The following is a 27,187-nucleotide window of genomic DNA, read 5'->3' on the forward strand; positions in this document are numbered from 1 at the left end:
GTAAATGCTTGTAAGATGTGGAATAAAATCAGCACTGTTGGACATCCTCCCCAGTGTCCCTCCTGCCCCCATCTCTTTGTCTCTTAATTTCTTTTCACCATCCTCTTAACCCTCACGTTTCCTGGTCAATTTGTCACGCCGGCTGAAACATCCTTTCTTTCATTTTTCTGGTTTTATTCCTTCTTTAATGTCTTTTTATCTCTTCTTCTAACCCTGTCTCATTTTTCATATTTCATAGATAAAAGAAATTTCTTTGAATAATCAAGTTTTTTAACTTTTCAAGAACAGAAGGAAAGTCTGAATGAAAATTTTTGTTAAATATACATAGTCAAAACCAATTACAGTCGTATTAATCACTGTTTAATTTTTTTTTCTTTCTTTTTTTTTTTTTTTTTGATAATGAGAATACAACAGAGGGAAAGAAAAAATTGTAAGCAGGCTCCATACCCAGCTTGGAATCCATTGCAGGGCTGGATCTCATCACCCTGAGATGATGACCTGAGCCAAAATTAAGGGTCAGATGCTTAACCAACTGAGCTACCCAGGTACCCTACCACTGTTTAAATTTTAACTTCATTAATTTTATACTTTCACATATAATGAGAACAAACCAAATCATTAACATATGCCTTTTATTTTAAGTCAGTTCCTTTTCAACCATTTGTCCTTAAATATGGCAATTGGTAGAAAGAAATTTCAGTCTCCCAAAATTAAATATTTTATTAAATTAATATTTTAATAACAATTTTTAAATAACTGCTATTTTAATTTTAATTTTAATAAATATTTTATTATTTTAATAAATAATATTTTATTTTATTTTAATAAATAACTGCTATTATTCTCAAGAAAATTGTTATTATATGTCATCCAATGTCTTTTTTAAAAGCTTTAAGTGCAAAAAAAAATGTTACATTCAAGGGACCTTAAATTATTAAATTGGAAAGGATGATAAGAGTCCATGTGTTTTGCCTTTTAAAGATATAAAAATCTCCTGTGGAAGATAGTTTTTACATTTATTAACTTTAAAATGTTATTAAAACATATCAACAAATGAGAATCAATAATATCAAGCCTTTTGTCAGTACTGTGTGTCAATTCTATATTCTAGATCCAATACCCTTAGAATTAAAGTTTTATCTCCTGCTTCTGTGAGGGAAGATTTGGAAACAACAAAAACAACTTAATTATTGAGTACTTACTGGATTCTAAGAACTAATAGTCACAATAAACCTACAAGGGAATTCTCTTATATTCTTGATTTATTGATATGACAATTGAGAATAAGAAATTGTGTAAATTTTCCAGGATCATGTAGTGACTCACCCACATCTCAGTGTTAAAGTCAGAGCACAAGACTATTATTGCCCAAGACTTAATTAACCCTTATACTAAGAACTTAGATTTCCCAGCTGTGGGAATTTTATTCGGTTTTACATGATTATTTACAATTTTCCCCATTAACATGATAAATAGACAAATAGAACCTTTAACAGATAATTTATAAAGTTACACTTCAGTACTCTGCATTGATAACAGGTTCTCTGAACACTCAAACTAGAGCAATGATATTTAAAGATTAATGAGCTAGTTTATGAATTGCCAGATGTCATTGTATCATTCTACTTTTATAAAAAATGAATATTTTCAAGGAATTTTCATTATGTATATGAAACTAAATGAAGACAGTTACTTACCTAGTTACCTTCTATTATACAGTATTGATATTTTCTATCAATACCTACATAAATAAAGTAAAAGTGACACAAATTATGTAAATAATTACCGGGAAAAGTGAGACAGAAATAATGACTGATTCTTGATATTTATAGAGAAATATTAAAAAATCTATTGTGAGGCTGAAGAGATTTATTATTATCATGTGTCTGTCTTCAATTATTAAGCTGATTTAAAGCAATGTAATTTCCGATTTATGCATATTGCATGACTAATTTTGGCATAGACATATAGGAACATTTCTCTCAGCTCATGGTCTTTAGTTTAGGATAATTTATTTATTACTATTTTATAAGAGTATGAAGTCCACATATATTGTGGCTCAAAAGGAGAAACATCTGTTTTGTCTTTATGAGAGTATAAAAGTACAAAAAGGGGAAGATCTGTTGGTTCCATTAACCCTACCCAGTTCCATGCTAGCTAAAATACTGGAGGGACATTAATTCCCAATGATTTGTTTTCTTGTACTTGTTGACTGTCAAAAATGTATTTCAATAGGATAAGAAATCTCACATTATAAATAAAATGTAGATATCAAATTAAGAAGGAATTAGCTTATAAATCAAAACCTAAAAAGAAGCAGTCCTCTATTATTTAGGCTGGTATGGGGTCAGAAAAATTTAGTTACTGCCCCAGCTCCACCACCCACTATGTCCTGATAGTTTAAAAATAACTATTTTACCTCCCTAAAACTCAGTTTCTTCAACTGTAAATTCTTAAAGTAACTTTTCCAATTGGTTTGCTGTAAGGATTACATTAAATATGTATGTAAATTGCTCAGCATGAAAGCTGGCAAACAGAAAGGATTAAGTAATTGCTAATGGTATCAGAAATTGTGGTTATTTAGCTAAAAGATGAGAAAGCTGAAGAATCATTTATAGCCTTCTACTGATTTAAATTATTTTTATAGGTAGTTTTCAACAAAGAAAAGAATAACAGAATAATAGCTCCCATTCCACTTATTACAGTGGGCAGAACTAAAATATTTGGTGTAAGAAAAATGCCCTGTGAAATATGCTAGCTGTTTCTGTTTTGGGGCTGGTGATAACAACTTCCTAGGAAGACCACGCAACCATCTTCCTTACTTTATATTCATAATAGCCTTGATTTTTACCATATTCTTAGCACAATTACTAATAATGTCCTGATGTGGATGGAAAACACATGATACTTAGAGCAGACATATCCTAAACAATTACATCTTCTATAAATGGTATCAACAGAATTTACTCCTTCCTCAGAGAAAATCAGTATATTGATTCACAATTTGAAAGCACACTTTAGTTTAATGAACTATGAGCTAACATTATATTAAATCTCTGTTAAAATATGGTAAAATATGTTTTCAAAAATTAAAAATTAAAAATATTGATGCACATAATTTCTTTCCAGGTATGGCATCTGGGTGGCTGGCTCAGTGGCTTAAAGCCTCTGCCTTCAGTTCAGGTGGGTCGTGATCCCGGGATCCCAGGATCAAGCCTCCCATTATGCTCTCTGCTCAGCAGGGAGCCTACTTTCTCCTCTCTCTCTCTCTGCCTGCCTCTCTGCCTAGTTAAATGAATAAATAAAATATTTAAAAATAAATAAGTAAAATATATTTTATATACTTATAAGTGTATATGTGTGCATATATACAATCATGTCACTCTATGAAAAATTGGAATTGGGATTATTAAAATAAAAACAAAATTTTGCTTATCTTTTATTTAAATAATTCTTCCCCTTATTTTGTAAACCACATACCAATATAACTTTAATGAAAAAATTCAATTCGCAAGAGCTATTTCTTAACCTGAGATTAAATTTTACCATTCTTCTTTTAAAATAATACTGTATAATCAGGGGTACCTATGTGGCTCAGTCATTTAAGCATCAGACTCCTAATTTCGGTCTGGTCATGATACTGGTGTCCTGAGACCAAGCTCTGCCTTGGACTCTGTGCTCAGTGTGGAGTCTGCTTGAGATCCCCTCCATCTCTTTCTGTCCCTCACTCCCCACTAGTACATTTTCTCTCTCTCTCAAATAAATAAATCTTTAAAAAAATAACATTATACCATGTAATCAAAGAAAATAATTTTCAGATATGCTCTCCGGACAAAAGAGTAATAAACTTCCTAGCATAACTTTTCCATATCTATAGAACTATACAGGAGCCAAAAGTCATTATAATGAACTTGAAGTAATATAAAATTCTAAATTTTTTGTGGTTTAGGAACTATTTTAATCTGTTTAATATAATTTGACAGGATTAAGAGCTTATAATTGTAGAAAGTGTATATTCTATTTACCAATTTAAATTAGATACAGTCTTGCAAAAATGAAGTTTTAAACAATTAGATTTCTGGCTAACTGTATGTATTCCACTCATCAAAAATGTATCACTTAGACTTATGAGATCTCTTATTTTGTATTTTTTACACATATTTACAAATAATAGATAAAAGAAAAAAAAGATTTATTTTCTAATGCATATTTTGTAATTATTTTGATACCAAAATAGAATACGTTAAAAAAAAATCAGCTTCTGAGATCTTTAAAAGATATATAAATTCTTTACATACTGGCTTAGGAATCTCTGCATAAAATTTTAGAGATGTTTATTTCAACAATCCCATATTAGTAGCATTCAAATTTTGTGTTATTGGCAATATGTGCATATATCTTCATACATCTAAATCAATAAATGAGGAAACTATCCAGCTAATTCAACACAAAATATTCTTCATTGATCACATTATATCTGAACTACAGCAAATATCCATATTTGCTTGTCCTATTTAGGTACATTATAACTAACGGAATATTTAAAAATTAAGGTATAACTATTAGATCTAAAATAGAATTATTGATAGATGCAAGATAACTAATTTTGATATAAAATATGTACAGTCACAAAGCATTCAAGTTTACATACTCACCAATACAGGTAGGTAAGGAATCATTCCATTGGGCCAAAGAATTGGGCACAGTATCACACCTAATTGCAATGGATCCATGGAGAATATATCCTGGATTACATTCAAAAAGAACCAATGAACCAACTGCAAATTCATTGCCAATCCTTCTTCCAAATCTTGGTTCAGGCACAGAGCTGCACTGTGTAGAACTTGTTCTAGGAACAGCTGTGTACAAATAATTATTGATTTTAATTTCATATTTGGTAGAGAAATGCAGATTTCAAAATGTAGCTATTTAAACAAATTTCAAAGAAATCTTCACTTTTTATCAGCACTGAAATTAACAACTTGAATATATTTCTAAAAGTTCTAATATTCATACAGAAAAAATATAATTTAAAATGAATACTGCTATTGTCATCAAGATTTTTTAATTTAAAAAAACATCTTACTTTTAATCCTTTAAACAACACCAAGTAAGTTTTTTGTTTTTTGTTTTTTTTTTTTGGTTTTACTAAACTCATTAATATAACAAAATAGTTTGAATTAGGTATTTCCATTTACGGGATGATGACTGAAAGATATATTTTTTCTTTTTAAACTAGGATACCATGTTCCAATATGTGTCAGGTTACATGAGGTAATGTCACATTTTATTTTTCAGTATTTCATAGATTTAAAAAAGAAAATAAACATTGTACTAATTTCACAGTTTGTTCACAAACTTAATTGTTCAAAATGTGTTTGTTATTGAATATAATTATGTTCAAAGCTAAGTATAAGTCAGACAGATTAACAACAATAGAAGTTTTATTTAATAATCATACAATATCAAATTTGAAATTGCTTTTAGTTTTTATAGGTATGTACTTCGATTGTGACTTTTTTTTTTTTTTTGGTTTAGTAAAATAGAATGATAACAGGATGTTTTTTCTTTTTAAAACACATACAGATGGGATTAAAGAGTTTGACAACAGCCCAAAAAATGATATGATGAATTCCAAATAGACTGATTCCTCTTATGTGACTTGTAATAGTGCCTTTTTAAGTTCATAATATCATATACTGTTTAATGAAGGAATACTATTAAAAATGAAACAGTAAAATATTATAGACATTATAAATGGGATAAAGTTAATAAAAGTATCAAATCATGTATGTTTATAAATTTCTTAAAAATAAAGTTCAAGTTACATTTAAGAATAAATACTACATGTTCGTACACAATTAAAACAAAATGTTTCAAATTATAGCCCTTAATATTTTAATGATAATGTTGAAGCTTGTCTATAAAAGGTGAGAAGAAACTATGTAAATAAGCTTTCAATTGCACAAAAATATTTAATAGCCGTGAAGAAAGTTTGGAATCTCCTGAGAGAATGAAAAACTAAAATTTTAGAATGAAATAATGATTTCCCTGCTTGTCTAAGTACATCAGCACAAAATGCTGTACATTTTTAATTTAGAATGCTAGGCTATGGGAAAAATAGAAGATGCAGAGAGTGAAGAGTTGTCAGAAAAAAATGTTTGAAAACAATATGTTGGAAGGAAAGGAAATCATACTTGAGAATGATGATGGAAACAAAAGGTCACTTTTAACTTTGGTCAAATTAACAGTTTTCTAGTGATGCGGGAGGAACAGGGCGAAACTTAAAAAAAAAAAAAAACAACTAAAACCAACTTTGATCTCTCCTATATGGTTATGAGGATCTCATCATTAATAATTCTGAACATAGCATGAGGAAATTGATATCATTCCTTAGTGTGTTTCTAGGCTACAGGGTCACTTACCTTGATAAACAAAGTGAAATCCCTTAGCTGTTATTGGTCCAACTGAAGTAAATCGAATTGTGATCTGATTACCTGAACTCAGTGGAAGTGATTCTCCTACTCAACAAAACAAACACTAAGATATCATAAATAATTTCATTCAGTAAACCTAACAAATTATATTAATTTAAACTGTTATTTGAAAATGTCAATCTATGTTCTATCAAATTACTTTAAGATAGCCTACCTCTGACAATATATTTTCTTTGGGTTCAGTTTCAATCTCAACCTTTTTACCATAAGGCTTTTATTACATTTTGATACATATTGTCTCATTTCAAAAATAATCCTTAAATATTTTATATTACATTAAATACCACAGACTCAGTGACTAAATTTTATATTTACTTGATTACAATCCCCCAAAATAGTTGGTTATATTTTTCTCAAGCGTTTGAGTTTTCTTGTGTTTCTATTTTTGTTTAAAATAAAGAGTGATTCTATTTTCAGTTTATTTTTCATATGGATGACATAAATCTCAACTTTCACTCTAATACCAATCAAAGTCAGTCTTTAATCAATAACTGATGCATGGCAGTTCTATTAAAGGATACCTGAATGGGATCCTGAGAGGGAAGATAACAGAGAAGATTGCTGAGTTGGCCCATCATACACCTCAACAACATCGTGGAGTGATGTCTGGAAAAATACAAACTGGCCAAACACCACTGATCAACAGGAACCAGGAGAAGCAAACAAATCACCAACCATCCAAAAACGAAAACAAAAAACAACAACAAAAAAAAAATAGAAAGAGGAGGAGAGAGAGAACAAAGTATTACAATATAATACTCATCTTTTTTCTACCTTTAAAAGAGGGTAGGTGCCAATTGGTTGATATGCCTAACACACATATCTCAGGTCATAAGGTAATGACCATGGCCTAAAAGCAATAAAATTTTTTAAATACTATTTTTAAAAAAATAAATTAAATGGGTATAACATTTATCTGTAGATCAGAAACCGTAAGGTTGGTGATTAATACTTTACGATAACTCTGATTTTTCCCATTGGTAGTTTCGTTCTCTTCACTTTGTGACTCTCTTCTCTTTTTCTAATTTTTTTCTCCTCTTTTATATAAGATAGACAATATTTTAACTTAGGGGGATTTCTTTAAATTGCTTTTAAAATGCTGTTCTGGTATAAGTAATAACTTCACTGGAAAAATATCAGCAAGATACTTTAAAGGTACAGTGTTTAGTTTACATTTTGACTTGACAATGATTCCTAAGCATTGTTAATATTTTGCCAAAATCAAGAAATATAATTTAAAATTCCTCAGCTATTGAGATATATAATTTTACAAAATGGTTGTTTTTTCATGGTAAATACCGATCTGAAGTACTTATCAATAGATATTTATAAAGGTCTCTTTTTTGTACTTTTCCTTTAATTATATGTAAACTTTACATGTAGAAATGACCCAAACTATAACTTAAAAGAAAGAACCTGTTCCAGAGCAGAAATAAGCTTGTATTTTGGGTTATTTTAAAAAAGAAAAAAATAATAAAAAATTATCCTTAAAACACTTTTTGAATAGAAAAATTATGGCATTTAAAAGAGTACTTTTTTAAGTTTAATAATGATAAGACAAAGTGATTTTTATAAGCTCAAAATCACATTACTGTAATTAAACTATACATATATATTTTAAAGTTCATTATAATTTACACTTGAGTCAAGGTTATGATAATCCTCTGATGGTCTTGAAGACAGCCTAATTCATCTGAAACATGCTGAGTTTATCATGTGAACACATACACATAATACTGTAAACAAAGATACACTTTTTTTTTCTTTCGTGCCTGCTAAAATAAGCTGGTGATCTCAGTCCAGTTCTTTGTGCGGTAAAGGGAAATGAAGGCAGAGACAGAGTTGTTGCTTTGAACAATTCCTACACATTCCTGTGCTATTTTTCATAAATAATCCTCCTGAAAACATTTCTTAGAAGTTATGAAAACACATTTATGTTTCTATTGAATCAGTTACATGCATTCTACTTTTTTTTAATAGTTTACAAGTCATATGACATTTCAGTCCAGACCTTTTTAAAAGACCCATATATTAGTCCACCAAATTCCGAGCCATTTCCAAAATATTCCAAAAAATATTAAGTGTTTTTGCATTTTTTTTTAGATTGGTGCTTGATCTGTTTTCAACAGTGTCTTGAAAAGTTTCTACTATAATGCAGATGTTGTCATTGCCTGTCCAAGTGTCGTCCCCCCCACTGCCCGCAATTGTGTTAGTCTAATGACGGGCACTTTGCTAAAAACACTGTGCAACGAGGCTCTTGGTAGATGAACTCTTCTTTCTCTGTAACTTTTTTGGGAAGACATAAGAAAAAGAAACTACTTAAATTTAACATCGTTTAACTCCTTCTGCCAAATATTTCAAATATTTCCTTAGGAAACATGCCCAATTCCCAAGCAAACCACCACATTACAAACAATATCTAAAAAAATCCCAAAAAACAAAAAACAAAACAACTCCCCTTCAAACAAACAAACAAAACAACAACAGTCATCCAAGGGTTTTTCTAAGGAAAAAAGGAAAAACAATGATTTTTCTTGTTTTTAGACCTCTTGTTCACAACTATTACCTTCCTACAGACAGACCAGAATTTTGTGTCACTTGTGAACTAGGTATGTTAAAAGGGTAACTTCTAACAACAGAGCCGTAAACACTGCATATTTGTATCATGTTAAGTAATGAAAACTGTGGGGCATGCCCTTGGAGTGTCCTTAGTAACTTACGCCTGCAATTGGTGGTGCTCATTTTGAGATGACAGTGGGGAGAACTGAGAAGGGCAGGGAATAAGGAGTGGAGTGTTGAATCCAGCCTCATTAAGCACTTATAAACTAGTAGTAAGCTACTACTCTTCAACAGGCTCTAACTGCAATAACTTACCCAATGGAAATCTTAACTTAAAAATAACTTTTATTAGGAAAAAAAAAAGTTACTCTGAGAGTATACTAAGCCATTATATGAAAAGTAAAAGTTTAAAGTATATTTTTGCATAACTTTTCTGTATTTTGAAAAATCAAGAACACCTGCATAGTGATATGATTTCCTATACATTACCAGGTTAAGTATTGCCTCATTAAATTACGTTAAGAGCCCTAACCAATTATTTCTCAGCTAGAAACCTCAAAAATTAATTGGTAAACCTTGTGTTTTGCTTCCCCAGGCCATCCACAAATGTCTTTATTTAGTTAGTTTTCTTACATTCACACAGCAGTAGGTCTTCTGCTTCTAAAATATTCTGAAGGGCCACTATACCCTTTGCATGGTTGAGGTCTTTGTAGGAAAATACTGTGAAACACTATAAGATGGATCAAAAGATAACTGGATGTTGTGTTCGGTGAGATGTTTTTTAGCCTACCCTTCTGGGTCACCTGTGTTTTGGGGGGGCGGTGGCATATGCAATGGTTTATTGTCCAATGGACAGACCTGTAAATTCATTTCAGCATTCCATGCTTATCTCTATATCTATGTATCGATCTGCCTCTCTATCCACTGATCTATACTTGGCTATTGAATTCTATATTAAACCACTGTAGTATTTACTAAAACCCTCTTTAATTCCTGAGTTAAATACAATTTTTGATAAAAAAAATTTTATAACATGTTTACTTTATATTTGCATGGGACTCAACTTATACTCTCTTTAAAAAACAAAACAAAACAAAAACACTGATCTACATACCTCAGTCTAATGACTGGACCATCATTTTATTTCTAACCCCCAAAGTCTGGGCTGATTAGGCCATCTGAAATGATTAGCGAGCCCTCTGTCTTCTTTCTCTTAGTTTCCAACAGAGACACAAAGTTCTCTGCGTCTCAGCTCCAGGGCAGCTTCCCTCTCTCTGGGGATCTGCTTGTGAATATCAAAAGGACTTTGTTCTCAGGCTATTAGAATAGGCTATAAACACTAAGCTGCTTCTTAAGGGAAGCACCACTCTACGTAAATTTTTCCCCTTTCTTAAGCATGATAGATCTTAAAAATAATGTTTTAACTCCTTTTTTCGAAATCCATTTTATAATGTTATATGTGTATTACTGCAAGTTATAAAAAAGAAGAAAAGGGAAGCCTAATAAGGCAGAAATAAACATGTAAAGTACCCCTACAAATCAGTCTATGCAAAGAATCTATTTATTATCTCTGAAATTACTTCTGAGCCTCTTATTTTCCATATATTTTATTCTAGAATACAGTTTGCTAATCTAACTAATATTGTTGATTCTATTCTATGAGGTACCAGAAACAAGGGGGGTCAGAAAGCCAACTGGTCCAGAGAGTCTTTCTCTTAGACCCCATTAACTGTATTTGTAGTCATTCAGGTGGCAGCTTATCTTTACCTATGGAAAGATATTAAGTCAGCCAATTAAATTAATTGTAAACCAACAATAAGACATGTTGGGCACATCTTTTAATGCAGATCATTGCTGTGCTAATCATTTAATCCATTCTTAAAAGCTAGTCCTCTACCAACCACAGAAGGGCAACATGTAGGAGGTGTTCTAGGCTGCATTAAAAAAAAAAAAAAAAATTATAGGGAAGCCTGGGTGGCTCAGTCAGTTAAGCCGCTGCCTTCAGCTCAGGTCATGATCTCAGGGTCCTGGGATCCAGTCCTGCATGGGGCTCCTTGCTTGGCAGGGAGCCTGCTTCTCTCTCGGCCACTGCCTGCCACTCTGCCTGCTTGTGCGCGCTTTCTCTCTCTCTCTGACAAGTAAATAAATAAATAAAATCTTAAAAAAAAAATTACAATTTAAATTTTTTAATAAAGATTTTATTTATATATTTGAGAGAGAGAGTAGTGACAGAGAAGGAACAGGGGGAGAAACAGGGAGCCTAAGGCGGAGTTCGATCCCAGGACCCTAAAATTATGACCTGACCCAAAAACAGACACTTAACCAATTGAGCCACCCAGGTACCCCTACAATTTAGATTTTTAAATGTCACTTAGTCTGCTTAAATCACTTAAATAGAGAAAACCTCTCATTTAGATCAGATTGATAGGCTATTCACCCTAACTTTAAAATTTCCTAGTTCATTTGCTCCCCCATGAGCAAAGAAACTCAGAATGAGACAGGACATTGTGTTTATCTGTTTTTCTTTGTAGATAAAGCAAGGTTTATTTGACATCTAGTTTTTACAGTATTCTATCCAACCAGGATAGAAAGGCAGGGGTCCATCTACTGAGACAGTTTGCATGATGCAAGTGCTCATTTAACTAAGTTTCAAAAAACATTTGTTTCCTCATTCTGCACCAACTCTGCCATCTCTCCTTTAGCCACATTTGTTTAAGTCATGAGACTATCCATTCTGCTTAATTTAGCCATTTCAAATGTACATCAATAAACGATGAAAGGGTGGCTGGAATGCCATAAAGAAATTCCTGAATATTAACACATCTCCAGAACTAGAAGGCACATTGCAGACCAGCAGTCTGCAGTATCTTGGTGGAAGTATCTTGGTGGAAAACAGCACAGTAGACGGGTGAGGTGTGACATCGTGCACGGTATGGCTGTGCGCCCAGAGGAGTGTGCATTTGTTTAGAACATAAATAAGTAGTTCTCTACTCTCGATTGTTGCTGAGTGTTCCACCGTTGCCTAAGCAAGTCAGAAACTTGGAAGTTGCACTTAATTCTTGTACCATCAAAATAACTAGCTAGGGCATTCATTGTACAGAGGCTCACTGATTTAGCAATTAACTTTAAATGAGGATAATAAAACAAACATGGGCACGATTGATGTTATTCAGTGATTAGGATTGAAGTTATCGAATTAAAAATAAATATTGAGTTTATGCAAACACAGAAGGGTTTTAATTTTGCCTTTGTCAATTTTGTTTTCCTCTCAGGAAGGAATCAGTCACAGAGTATCCCAATGGCACACTAGTTTTAAAAGGAAAAAAAGCCTTCAGACTCAGATGAGACCATGACGAAAGGAGCTGATCTGACCATTCCTGTTTACGGTAAAATTAAATGTCTAAGAGTGTGTGGTAAATTCAGGTCTCATTCAAACTTGCTTTGATTGTAAAAGGGATCAGATTTGGTAGAAGAAGGCAAGGAAGTAGGTCTCTAAGGGCAGTGACAGACTGTCATTAGATTTAGATGGACTAATGCTTTAAAATCACAAATCTATGGGTCTGGAATGCCCCTATAAAGATATATGAAAACTAGCAAATGAAGAGTTGGGTCAGATTCTGGAATTGGACTTTAGGACTGAATCTAGGACTCAGGATACGAGGCAGTCTCTTCACCTTTCCATGCCTCAACTTCCTCGTCCATGAAATAGGGAACAATAATAGTACCTACATTCGTAGGACATCGATATTTATAAAACACTCCGAACAAGCACCTGAACACAGTAGGATGCATTAGTTACTACTATTAGTATCTTAGCCTTGTAAATATATATGCTACTAATTCAATCTGAAAATTCAGTGGTGGGCAAAAGTTAATTGACCGTCGAGGTTAGATAGCGTATTTTTTTCCCCCTCATACTCTCCTTTCCACGCATGCATATTTAGAACAACGTGTAGACTTAATTGGGTCAGAAGAGCATTCCAGGTGTTTTAATCAAGGTTCATTGAACTCATGATTTCAAAATGGCTATGCTCTTCTCTGTCACTTGATTTTACATTCTGTCCTTCTGGGTGGAATATGAAAGTAGGATGAGTAGTTTTCTATATGGACTAAGAAAAAGGGAGCAAGGTGAGAGAGCGTTCTACTTTGTTTTAGTTTGTTCCCTTCATCTTAAGTCCTAGTCCCTCTGTTGCAAAAGCATTGAAATACTATCACAAAAGAAATAGTTCCCCACAGAGGGGAATCTGGGCAGGAAAAGGAAAAGAAAAATATTGTAAATTCCTATTAGATCTCGGCACGTTTCTCAACATGCCTGTTATCCTTTTCAAAATCTATACATTCTTTTGTGTTCTAGGGTTCATTTTGATTGTATTAGGCACTCAGCTGGTTAGTTGCTCTGTGAAAAAATTGTAAAGAAGTCCCCCCTTGTTTTGCTCAGCTTGCATTTTATTCACCAACACGGCACAGAAGAAAACACACATGTGCACTCACGTTACCAGCAGAACAGAAATGAGACTCACATCAAAGACGTATTTGCAACTGTACCTGATTATGTGTACAAGCATAAAAAAATGACTGTTGGTGACATACCAAAATGTTTCACTACCTTTATATGAATTTTGTCTCATACTTTTCACCTCATATGAATACTTCAAGACAATATTATAGAAATGTCCATGTATGCAAAATAATTCCTTTTTCAATTAGTAACATATATATATAGTACTCTTTGTTCTTTATATGCTCTGACTCTGAAACTGCTTATTGTATAAAAAACTCCAAGGTTGCTTTTGGGATATAATGGTCACTTGAATACTTTATGATTTTAAAATCATTCTCATTTAAAGATGATTACAAGTATCCAATTAAAACCTCAATTTTATGAAATACATATATATAGGGTGAAATATTATACATAATATAGTACATAAAGTGATATATATATATGTGTATATATATATATATATATATATATATATATATATGGAAATATTTTAACAACTTATTCAAAAGCACCAAAAGACAGAACATTTAAAATCAGTCCCAAATCAAAGTAGTGTGCTACTTATTTTCAAAACATCATCTATGGGGTGCCTGGGTGGCTCAGTCCTTATGCATCTGCCTTGGCTTAGGTCATGATCCTAGTGTCCTGGGATAGAGCCCTGCATCAGGCTCCCTTCTTGGCGGGAAACCTGCTTCCCCCTCTCCCACTACCTCTGCTCATGTTCCTGCTCTCGCTCGCGCTGTCTCTCTCTCTTTTTCTCTCACTGTCAAATAAATAAATAAAATCTTAAAAAAAGAAAGTCATCTAGCACTGGAAAAGTTTGAGTAGAAGTTGCATTGATATAATAATAATTGAGAATTTCATCAGTTTTGGAAACGTTCACATTTTCCACATATCAGTTAGAATCCAAATACTTATGGTTATTATAATACAATACTAGTAAACTATTAACTCACAATGAGGTGCTTTACACTAAGATAGCGTTTTAGTTAAGTTTAGACATGTGAATCATACACTAATTATCTATGGGCTATTTAAATCAGATAGAAGTTTGCCTCCACCATAGGTCCTGCAGTCAGTCTTGCCCTTGAGCAAATAACAGCTATGTTAGCATCTTACAGAGTACCATGAAAACATGCTGGTTCTGAAAAGAAGTATACCAAAATCTTTTTATTGCAATTTTGTAATAATCAGGAAAAGATGTTATTTAAAAAACAAAATCATATTTCTGACCAGGGTACCCAATTATCTAGTAACCTAAGTAGCTCCAGAAATCTTGTCCTGTTTTGAATTTGTAACAGTAAACAGGATAATTTATTTTCCTGTTAGCAGTTTCCTCTATGATACCTGTACCAATCTATAAGCTAGGTTTACTGACTAAATCCATGGTATTTACTTTCAGGCTTCTCTGAAGCTGGGTGTATATACTGTGACCATTTGCTCATCACAAATTTTCAACTGTCTATAACTTCTTTTAAACATATGGGCATTATAAAAAAAAAAAAAAAACCCTTATAGCAAATGTAGTTCAGTTTTCTTTAATTGTTTCAGGAACAAATATCTATTCAACTGCAAGCCAGCAGCTTATCTGCAATTTGGCAGTTGTAACATTTCCCAATAGCTGAAAATTAATTTGGTGTTCAAAAAGCAATGAAATCAAGAAAAACACAATAAACAATTCTACTGCATGTTTAAAAGAATTAAAACAGAAAAGCAAAATTAAAAGTTTAAAGTGTTACAATATTTTATTAGCACTTTTATTTTGAACTCAATTTCAATTTGGATGAGTATTTTCCTCTAACCATTCTTAAGTCTTTTTTTCTACACATTTGGCAGAATATGTCTGCCAAATCCCAATGAGGCCAGACAGATTTAGGTCAGGAAAATATTCTCATGTGGACTATAACATAAGCTAGTGGAATTTTTTTATTATGGAAATTTCCAAACATATACAAAGTAGAGAGACTAGTAAAATAAACACCCATGAACCCATCCATCCAGTTTCAACACTTTTGAACATGTCCAATTTTGTTTCATTTCTTCCTCCCATTTCTCATATATCCTCAACCTGGGAATACTTTAAAGCAATTCCCAATATCCTACTCCCTTTTCATAAAGGCTTCAATATTACTTCTAACAAATGAGGACTTTAAAAAATAACCACAACTAAATACTGTATCTAATAAAACTAACAATAATTTCTATAATTTAATAAGCAGTTCTTGATTTCATTTCCTGATTCTCTCCTCTCAAAAAAAAATATATATTTATATATAAATATACATACATATACATATATATGTATACGTACACATAAATATACGTATACATATATATGTATATATGTATGTATGTATGTGTGTATATAAATATAAATATATATATTTATATTTATAATTGATTTGATTAACTCGGGATCCAGACAGGATCTACACATTCTATTTGGTTGCCTCTTCCAATGTATGAAATCTCTGACCCCCATCTTATTCCGGATGTCATATACTTGTGGAAAAATATGTGTCTTCTGAAGGCAGAAGACTGAAGTAGGATAAAACTCAACTGATCAAATTTTCCTGTCATCTAGGTTTTGCTGAGAGTTAATTTGATGAAGCTACTATGAACAAGCGATTTTCTGTGCCGACCACCTCTGGAGGTGCTGCTATACGAATACAATTCCTGATCCTCTGAAATCCCATTTCAATCAGAGCATTTTGTTTCTCTGTTTTATTTAAGGGACTTTCACATACGATTCAGCATTAAGCCTGGATTCAAATTCTTGCTTTCACTGAATTCTTTACACTCTGCATATTGCCTCCTACGCATGCCATGCCTTTTCTGCAGGCTCAGCACCTCGAACCCCTCAACTCTCAAAGATCCCCTGCCTAAGAATTCTCTAATTGGCAAAATTTACATCTACTTTAGGATGACAGATGGAGGGGTTCATCATAGGGCAACATTTTAAAAGAATTTCTCAGTTAAAAAAATTTTTTTTCTTAATAATAAATAAGGTATTATATATCCTGTAGACTCTTAGACGTTATTAGCAGTAGATTTTAGAACTGAGAAAAGTAGCAGGGACAGCTCTCTTTGCCCATTGGTCCTGTACTGTGCTTTAATAAAACCACCTTTTTGCATGAAGAAGCAGCAGAAGCAGAAGGGTGAGAAGAAGAAGAAGGGTGGGAAGAGGATCTGGTAAATAATTTTTGTTCTCATAATGATTTACAAAATAAAATATTAGTAATAAAAAATCTTGGATTTGCAGTTCTATACACCTGGATTTGACCAGCTTTGCTATTCAGTGTTGTATGACCTTCACCAAGCTAGTAAACCTTCCTGAATCTTTTTCCTAAACTACAAAATAGTACCAACTCTAGGATTGTTGTAAAGATTAATCTCTAAAGCATCTCACTCAACAGGTGCTTAATAAACACAATATCACACACACACACACACCATACCTTGTGACCTTTGTAATCTCTTATTTTAAAAAATTCTATATATAATTATATAAATAAATCAAATTAAGCATTATTTTTTTAACTCTACCAAATGTGATAGTAGTAATAGTAGTAATCTTAACAATGAAAACAAATAAGAGTAATAGCATACCAATTTTGGTAGACACCTTATCATTCATTTAGTCCAAATCATCAGGTGTTAAAAATATCCTTTTAGTCCTTTAACCTTCCTCAGAGAATACATATACACATATTGAAGCATAAAAGTGTTATTAAAATAAATCTATAAGGGGCACCTGTGTGGCTCAGTGGGTTAAGCCTCTGCCTTCTGCTCAGGTCATGATCTCAGGGTCCTGGGATTGAGCCCCGCATCAGGCTCTCTGTTCAGCGGGGAGCCTGCTTCCCTCTCCCTCTGCCTGCCTCTCTGCCTACTTGTGATCTCTCTGTCAAATAAATAAGTAAAATATTTTAAAAAAATGAAATTAATCTACAGGATATGTATTATTCAAAGAACACACTAAATTCTGCTAGAGGGAAACTGGTCTTATTTACTGTTTCAGTTCTCCAAAAGACTTTTCTTCTATAGCTATTTTTTTTTCCTTTCAGAAATTGTCTCAAACTATTATATTGTCCATAGATAGAAAAAAATATTTTATGCTAGTCTGGAAACAGCTACTCTTCTTCTTAGTACACATAAAGTAACTTATCTCATTATTGTTGTTTTTTTAAAAAAAGATTTTATTTATTTATTTGAGAGACAGAGAGTGAGTAAGAGAGAGAGCATGAGTGGGGGAGAGAGTGGAGGGGCTGAACAAGAAGCAGCAGCAGACTCCCCACTGAGCAGGGACTGCTCCCGGGAGTCCCAAGATGGGGCTCCAGCCAGGGATTCCAGGATCATGACCTGAGCCAAAGGCAGCATCTTAGTCAACCTAGCCACCCAGACGCTCTTCACTATTGCTGTTTTAACATTTTTACCACCATTCTTGTTGAACTTATCACTGATTTTTGGCAATACTATATCAAAAGCATCTAATATTCTTCCAGAACTTCATTCCAAATCCCTTACCATTATTAAGTTAGTTATTATTTACTATGTGCAAAATACCATACTATTGCTGAGAAACTTACAAATGGAAATTCTAGATATATTGGTAAATTCTGATATTGACAAATATTGATAAATTTGTTTCTCATAAAGATTTTTGACCAGAAAATCATTTAGGTATACAGACAAGGCTGAAAGAAATTAGAGATAATTTTTTTTCCTTCACTTGGTGCACATATAAAATTTGTTTGGATTAATAACATCATGAGTTGATAAACAATGAACCTGTTGATATTTGAGGTTGATGCATAAGTCTATTGTTATCTGCCTCCTGACCCAGAACTTTGTACATACAGATAAATTTAGCTCCTTTTAAGAAAGTTTATGGATATATTACGTTAAACAACTTTTCACTGAATTAATAAAATCCCACTTTGTGGATGTGGCCTTTTGTTAACGTAGAACTAGATCTCATGGAAAATTAGATATAAGGATCAGTGGAGACCTGTCTTGTCTCTGTTCTCATATTGGGACAATTTACAACTGATGAATGAATTATGTTCAAAAAATATTATCAGCATACTGTTAAGACTTTAAAATGTATGTTCTCATAAAACAATGTAAAAATGACAGGTGCCCAGATTAACTCAGAAGATCAATTTGATCTAAAATCTGTGTAGTTCATGAATATAATGGAATATTTTAACTGCACAAAAGATTTCATAATCTGTCTCAATTCTTTGTTTTAAAGAAGAGGTAACTGAAGTACAAAATGGTTGAATGATTTGTAACAATAATCCTATAGGAACATGCATGCTAAGCTCCAATTAGAACAACGAGAAATACCCGGCAGGATTTGGGACTTCATCGGGAGAAGAAAAGTCAAGGTCCCTAGACATAAATAACATAATTACTACTCCTGCATGGAAAACACTGCTTGATTCTTTTTTTTTTTTTTTAAAGAACAACTGGCATACAATAATATATATTTCAGGTGTGCTATGTACAGTACAGAAATTCAATATTTTATACATTATGAAATAGTCACCATAACTAAGTTGTTTCATCTGTCACTATACAAAGTTGTTACAATATTTTTAACTATGTAGGTTAATATACACATATTAACTATGATAAATTTAAGTTAGGCACAGTAAGAGATTAACAAGAAAACTAAAAATAAAATCAAACAATTATAACATTATGCTGTAATAAGTTATGTAAATGTGATCTCTCTCTATCAAGATATCTTATTATACTGTACTGACTTCTTGTGTGACGATGTGGGATGATAAAATGCCTACATGATGAGATGAAGTGAGGTGAATGACGCAGGCGTGATGTACCCTTAAGCTATTATTGATTTTCTGACAGTACCTCAAAATAGGACCTTCTGGGTCTTGACCACAATTCACTGCAGGTAACTAAAACTGTGGAAAGCACAACAATGGAGAAGGGGGGACTACTGTATTCAAATTTCTTGGGTTGTCTAGATATGTCAGAATCCTTCTAAATATTCTAAGTTACTTAATAAGCTACAATTCCAATGGAAATATCTCATATTACAGCATAAAGAAGCTTTTTAGTTACACGTGCAAAATTTATTCAAAGACCTGTATAAAGCATTTAGCTTTTAAAAGAAGCTCTGTGAAAAATGTGTTTTGGATTGTCTTCAGTGGAAAAATGGTTGAAAATTAATCATTTTGTATCTGAATGCAAAACAAGCTAAAATAGCATCACCTCAGTTCTTCCCAAACTACTTGTAGGAAAAATTAACTGTTCAGAGCACTGATCAGTGCTAGACACAAAGATAATTTAAAAATATGACTTCAAAAAAGAGCAAGCTATTTATTAATTTGTTTTTTATTACCATAACAAAGAATAATTAGTAATGCACTTAATTAAATATTTAAAACTAATTTATAATCACATTATTATTTATTAAGAACATATAAAGATATAAAATAACTTGTGCATGTGAATCACTTTATATTATATATGGGTTAAATAGTTTACAAAACCATAGTAACTAGCTTCAAAACACAAATGGAATATTCTGTTGTGGTTTTTTTTTTTTTTCCCCCTCAGTGGATGAGATCTTATTTTAGTAGAGACTTTAAAAGTCACCCTGGAGATCAAGGATACAATATGTAATTCCATAAAATTATTCAACTTCTCCCAAGTATGTCTGACTTTGATCCAAATTATACTCAGATAAATTTTACTTCTTTTCCTATTTCCACTCTTCTATTTCTTATTTTTCATTTAATAAGAATTTTGTTTACATGATTCTTTTATATCAATTATTCTGAATAAATAACTAAATTTTATTTTTTCTTTTTTTAAAGATTTTATTTATTTATTCAACAGCGATCACAAGTAGTCAGAGAGGCAGGCAGAGAGAGAGAGAGAGAGAGAGGGAAGCAGGCTCCCTGCTGAGCAGAGAGTCAGATGTGGGGCTCAATCCCAGGACTCTGAGATCATGACCTGAGCCAAAGGCAGAGGCTTAACCCACTGAGCCACCCAGGTGCCCCTAAATTTTATTTCTTAATTGTTAATTGTTAGAGAATTTTTACAGTTAGATTATGCTGGGCCCCAGTCAGCACTTACCATTAAGCAAAGAATTCACAGGTAAAATTAGACCATTATAACTTATTTTATATATGATATTCCAAAGTAAACAAGAGATCCTGAAAACCTTTGGATTGAATGCTGTAAAAGGGTTATAAACCACATGTAAAAAATATATGTAAAAAATACATGTGGTTTATAAGTAAAGTTTTGAGAATCAGAGCTATTAGAAATTTTACACAAAATTCTATTTTTATACATTTTTTTCATGTTTAAATAGATATACTGTATTAAAAGATATTCTGACTTCAATTTGTGAATTCCAAATTTTCTTTCAGGTTAATTTGGACTATTTGATGGATTAGATAATTTATTTAGATTCATTGGAGGGCAAAAAGGAGCTGTGAGAAAAAAATCTAAATGAAGCATGCTGTCATTGTTTTATGGCCACATTTGCTATACTTACTTATGCTGGCAGAAGATTGATGTACACTGTCAGGTTTTACCTATGATGACGTGAGCAGTAGGCACTATTACCTTCATTTTGAGGAAGAGGAGACTAAGGTTCCAAGACCACCCCTACGGGAACTTGTGTAGCTCAAATTTATACTCACTTTTGATCACTGTAGTAAATAATGGCATATCAAGTATACTGGACACAGACTGGATAAGTTTTTCACATTTCTTCTTCCATATGATAAAACTATTTTCATTAATAATCAGAAAGTGAATAATAGATAATAATGACCAGAAAGAAATACAGTGAAATTTTTTTACACTGTTTGTATAATATATATGCTTATATATACAAAATACATACAATAGTATACACACACACACACACACACACTCACACACACACACACACACACACACATATATATATAATATGTGTCATTGTATAATGACATGTATTATAGTAGTAAAAAGTTCAAAATAAGAAAATAAATGTTATGGTATAAAAAGGAAAGATGTAATAGAGCAATATTTTACTTTTATGAATGTAATTTTGAAAAACATGAGAAAACAAACCTTTACTAAATTTTGTACACTTTCAGTTATTTACATCTTAAGCAGAAATAAAAATTGCAGGTGTTTACCTAGGATGGATTAACTGAACTAAGTCAAATTCTGCTTCTTTGCCTGAAAATCAGTGCTCTATCATAATGATACTATTTGAATGAAGGAATAGATAGTCAACAGGGTTGGAGATATGAACTATAGTGAACCAGAATGATTCTAAATTATTAAAAATTTACTTTAAAAAATGATTGTGTGTGCTTAGTTTTAGTGTATCAAGGGCACAAATATATAGTAATATAAAAATAGAATTAAGACAAAATAAAAATACTGGGAATTGGTGTGTGTGTGTGTGTGTGTGTGCATGCGTGTGTAAAAGAGTATAAAAATTAATTACATATTTCAGGTGCCTAGGTGGCTCAGTCGATTAAGTATCTCCCTTTGGCTCAAGTCATGATCCCAGGGTCCTGAGACTGAGTCCCAAGTCAGGCTCCCTTCTCCCTCTGCTTCCCATGAATAAACAAATAAAAATCCTTAAAAAAAATTGATTATACATTTCAATAGATAGTTTGCATTGATTGCAAACTTTCTATAACATTTTTACAAATGATTCTTTAGCATTAAAGGAACTAAATAGAATCACATGTCCTTTTTTTTTTTTTTAATTAGGTAAAAAGCTGAAAAAAATGAATTACTCCATCCTATGAGTGGTTCTTGGACACTCTGTGACCTTTTCTTCTTGTATGTTCATGAAGCCAGGCTTCATAGCTTGATGCCATCACTTGTAGCTCCTAAAATTATTATGTTCTGCTCCTATAAATTCTCTGATGCTGTGTATCTAGACTCTTTCATTTTCTTAGCTAATGTCTAGTCTCTCTGAAGACTCAGAGAAGTTATCACTGAATACTCAGTATCATTACCTCAGAATTTGTTGAAGGAAGGGCTGCTCAAATATGCTTCTATCGTATTCACTGCTTATTCTGGTCTTTCAAGTTATTACACTATTTTGAAATTTTGATTTAAATACCTTTTTTTTCTGCACTACTTGAAATTATTTATTTGTGTATCCCAGTGCCTACTTTTCTGGCACTCACCACCTATTTGTGCAATGAGTGTGGAAACTCCAATTATGTAATCCCCCCAACCCCCACTCCCCAACATAAACCAGAAGTGCTGAGACAATGTTTTCACTCTTTTCAGGTAATCAACACAATACCTCACAATCATTTCAAATACCAGGTGTGAGAAAGGGTGCGTCAGCACGGCTCTCCTTTTTCATTTTCTCTGTTTTGTCTCACAAACAATCAATATTACTTAAGCAATTATCAATCATATCTGACAGAGCTTCCTTAAATATAAATGGAGTTGTCACAAGTTGCTTAAAAGGGGTAGCAAAAATGAGGGTATTTAGTTCAGTTCACTCGAGATTGATGGCCTCATGTCCTTACGAAGGCAGTACAGATGCCACCAGTCAAATAAAGACAAGCTGCCTGTCCTCTGCCAAATCTCTCCTCACTTGAGGAAAGGTATTTGCCTAGTTACCCAATCCACTTCACAATATTTAGGATGACCTATTCTGTGTCCACGCTAGGTCCTGAGGTGTAAGTGTTGCTTCCTGGAGCTGTTTCCGTAGTTCTCCCTTCTTAAAAACATGTACATAGAAGCGCACAGGTTCTTACTTTCTATCTTCAGAATGTGTCTTGATTCTAGTTGACCACCCCCCTCTCTTCCCTATTCCCATCACCACCTCCTCATTTTGGACTCACATTATCTCTCACCTTCTCTGTGACATCCCTGTGTACAAACCCAAAGCAACTCAACTTCCTGCTCCACACCTGTATGGAAGTAAGTAATCTAAACTACAAATCCACTTACGTCGCTTCCCTATGTGACAGTTTAGCTGTGGAAATGACCAGATGGGCTGCATGAATACTTTGGTATTTTCATCAGATCCTGCCCCTCATCCAGTTATTTCCCTGGCGTCTCATTTCTAAAGCTTACCTAAAGTTTCATGCGCACCACCACTTCTGTTAAGAAAAATGCTTAGAGATACTTTTTTCACTTTCTGATAGTAACAATAAACCATATTGATGTTTTATTAATGCTCATTAAATAATAATAACTGCTTTTCAATTTTTAGAGTTTTGACCTGTCGTTCACTCTCTGGAAAAGGAATTTGGAGGTACTAAAATCTAAGCTAAAATCAGAATATAAAGAATAAAAAATAAAAAAAAAAAGAACTCCAGTACACACAAAACTTACTCTTAAAACAGAGATGCAAAATCATTTCATAGTAGAAGGTAAAAACTTGGATATACCAAGCAAACAAATGATCTTAAGGAAAAGGGGGAAAAAATAGGCTTGAAACCCTGGTCTTAAGTTCAAGGACAGATTAGAAATCCAGTCAGTATCATTTTATTTAACAAATATTTATTGAGTGCTTATAACATATAAACAAATATTCTTGGAGCTCACAATATACAATCCCTGCCTTCAACAATCTCTCCTTACTTACCACCCTGAACGATAAATTCTAATGGTGGAGATTTTTTTTCTTTAGTGTTCCTTTCATGCTACTCCTTGCTCAGAATGCCCTCCCTGTTCCCCTCTAACTGTATGACATCTACCACTTTGCCAAGAGGAAGCAAGGCTTATCTCCTACACGAATCCGTTCTGAATTTTCATCATACAACCCCACGCATTTTTAACCCACTTGAACTCCTGGATATTAATACCTGCACCATCCACTCTGATCTGCATATATTGCTCTTGTTCCTATTTAAAGGTAATCCTTGATGACAGGCACTCATGCTACATTAGGTATTGGGGACACCAGTGTAAAAACAATGGGCACAGTTACAAGTCTCATGGAACTGACAGTGTAGCATAGAAGACAGTAAGTAAGCACTAAATTAGAGGTATACAAAATGAGTACTATGACCCCACCGTGTGATGGAATAAAATAAAGGTACAAGAACATTTTTTGCGCTACTACTATGAAAACACGTAAGAATGACTTTATATGCTCTCTTCCTACACAGATTTCATCTTAGGCAGAGAGTTTCAAAAGAAATTGTGGTTAATCATCAAAAACTGTGGGAAACCCTAAAGTCACATTGAACTTACTAATATATATAGGCAATCTGTAATTAAACACCTTTAGGACCCAAATCTCCAAAGTAACAAATTCATTTACAAACAGAGAAAATAAAAAAGAAAACAGTTATCACCAACCCCAGGGCTTCCCTCTATAACTCTCAGATATATTATACTCTGAGAAAAAGTTACATGAATGCAATTAAATCACTCATATGTAATTAATTATATTAATCACTACCTTTGCCAGGCACTCAGGGTCAGTTTGAAGCATGCAAGCATCTAGTTGATAATTGCTCTATTTAGTTGCTCCTTTAAACTAGTATTTTTATTTACTGAGGTTAGAGAGAAACTGGCTTTTAAGTAATAGAAATGAATCCAATTTTATGTTCAAAATATGGGATTATATGAATATGGACTTATAAATGCAGATTTATGAACCAGACACTACGTATCTTAGGAGAAATAGTAAATGGTTCACATAAATCACCTGGTAAACAGGCTTATGCCAGGCATTATTCCTTTCCAGAATTCCAACTGATGGCAACTGCTGATTTCAGATAATACTCAATTCAACTTAATGTTGTCAAGAGAGAGAAAAGGGGATTTAATTTAATTGTTAGGGCTGTGTGTGTGTGTGTCTGTGTGTGCACGTGTGTGCACGGGAGCATGCGTGTATATTTACTTCCACCTGAGGTAATGAGACAGGGATTCTAGTTGGGAAAGCGATCAATTTCTATTTTTATTTTTTTCCTGTGGACTATGTCTGTGCAGCTGCCCAAATTCTGCCAGCCCAAGAGCAAACTCTGAAGATAACTCAAATATCACTGTCATCAAGCCAGTTCCTAACCTCATGGATATTAAGGTAATTCATATCATTAGTATATAGGCCATTGAATTACCATGGAAAGAGAAATAAAACTGAGAGAAGGCTTCACTGGATGTCAGGCACCTGCTGTCTCCTTGAGTTTTGATGCTTAAAAGGCATGTTCTATTACTAAATAGAAAAATTAATTTTATCTTTAAAAACATTAATACTTTAAAAAATGTCTTTCTTTTTAAAGCTGACTGGGAATATAATAGAAAGCTGAGGAGATAACTTCCTTAAGAATCATTTCAGGAAAAGACAGTTTTTCACTGTATATTTATTTTATACGTAAAACACAGAGTAGTATACTTTAAGTTTCAGATTGTTAGTAATGACTTAGAGAAAAGGACAGCAAGAAAAATGAATGGTGATGAGCTATGGCATGTGTCTACTATTTAATTTCTTTAGAGAGGCAGAGCTTGAACAACAGAGAAGTGATGGATGATTTCTGTGGACTGCACTACTCAATAAATATATGAAGGCCACCTTGAGCTGTAAAATCTACTCTCTCTACAAAGGGAACATTTTTTGAGCTGACCCAGGCTTGTCGCACTGAATGTGAAGCTTGCTATGCTTTATAGCTACATGTTACTTTTCAGGCATTGACTGGTTACGTGGTGAGCATGTGTGAAGCGCTGCATATTGAGTCACTGCCTCAGAAATAAACACACCAAAAATGGGGTAGAGAACAAAAATGTTACTAATGCTCAGAAACATCCTTCTTCATTTCCAAATGTATTCCTCCTCCCTGTACCAGCTTGCAGAACTTTTCTCTCTCTTGGAGAATCCGCCTCTCCACCTCAGTTTTGTTTTTTTGTTTTTTTTCCTTTTTCCTTTTACCTCTCTGGTTCTGCCTCCCCCACTCTCTTCTCTTGATTCTGCATGACACAACCCGACTGACCCTCTCCTCTTGCTTCTGTATGATGTGACCCTACTGAAGCATACGAAAACTAGCAGATGCCTCTTGCAGGCAAAATTAAATGAGTGAATGGGGCGCCTGGGTGGCTCAGTGTGTTAGGCCACTGCCTTCGGCTCAGGTCATGATCTCAGGGTCCTGGGATCGAGCCCCACATTGGGTTCTCTGCTCAGCAGGGAGCCTGCCTCTCTGCCTACTTGTGATCTCTCTCTGTCAAATAAATAAATAAAATCTTTAAAAAAAAATTTAATGAGTGAACAAAGTGATAATCTAGAACAAAGTGAAGAGTAAGGTTAACAATGCTCATATATTAATAAATATGTTCTTAGCGCACAAAATATTAATAAGTATGTTCTTAGCACACAGTAAGGAAAACATGCCTATTGTGTTTGGTATTGCCCCTTTCTATGTACTCAAGGATTTAGAACAGAAAGTCAAGACCCTAGGAGTTTGTAAAGATTTATTAGATCAGAACAAGTATTATATTTTTGATGACTTAGAGTGGTATGGAATGGAAAAGAAATTGACAAAATATCAGAGAAGAGGAAAAAAAAAAAAGATCAGAGACATCCCAGGAAGAAAGGGAAACTAAGTATGAATTGGGTTGAGAGGCAAAACATTCCTTCAGGTGGCTTTCCCTCAAAAAGTTTGAA

General features: G+C 33.1%; 1 protein-coding gene across 5 annotated transcripts in view; it reads right to left on the minus strand.

Moving 5' to 3' along the window:
- The window catches only part of CSMD3 (CUB and Sushi multiple domains 3), a 1,246,643-nt gene that overhangs the window by 170,504 nt on the left and 1,048,952 nt on the right, over positions 1 to 27,187 (minus strand). For 3 of the 5 annotated variants that reach the window (XM_032316321.1, XM_032316319.1, XM_032316322.1), the window contains 3 exons: positions 7,019 to 7,132; positions 6,426 to 6,521; positions 4,656 to 4,859 (listed from right to left, as the gene is read on the minus strand). In XM_032316321.1, coding sequence (XP_032172212.1) covers positions 4,656 to 4,859; positions 6,426 to 6,521; positions 7,019 to 7,132 — 414 coding nt within the window. The remainder of the gene's footprint in view (positions 1 to 4,655; positions 4,860 to 6,425; positions 6,522 to 7,018; positions 7,133 to 27,187) is intronic. The other 2 variants (XM_032316320.1, XM_032316323.1) reach the window with 1 other exon arrangement.

The sequence above is a fragment of the Mustela erminea genome, chromosome 16 (genome assembly GCF_009829155.1).
Source record: "Mustela erminea isolate mMusErm1 chromosome 16, mMusErm1.Pri, whole genome shotgun sequence".
NCBI classification, from domain to species: Eukaryota; Metazoa; Chordata; class Mammalia; order Carnivora; family Mustelidae; genus Mustela; species Mustela erminea.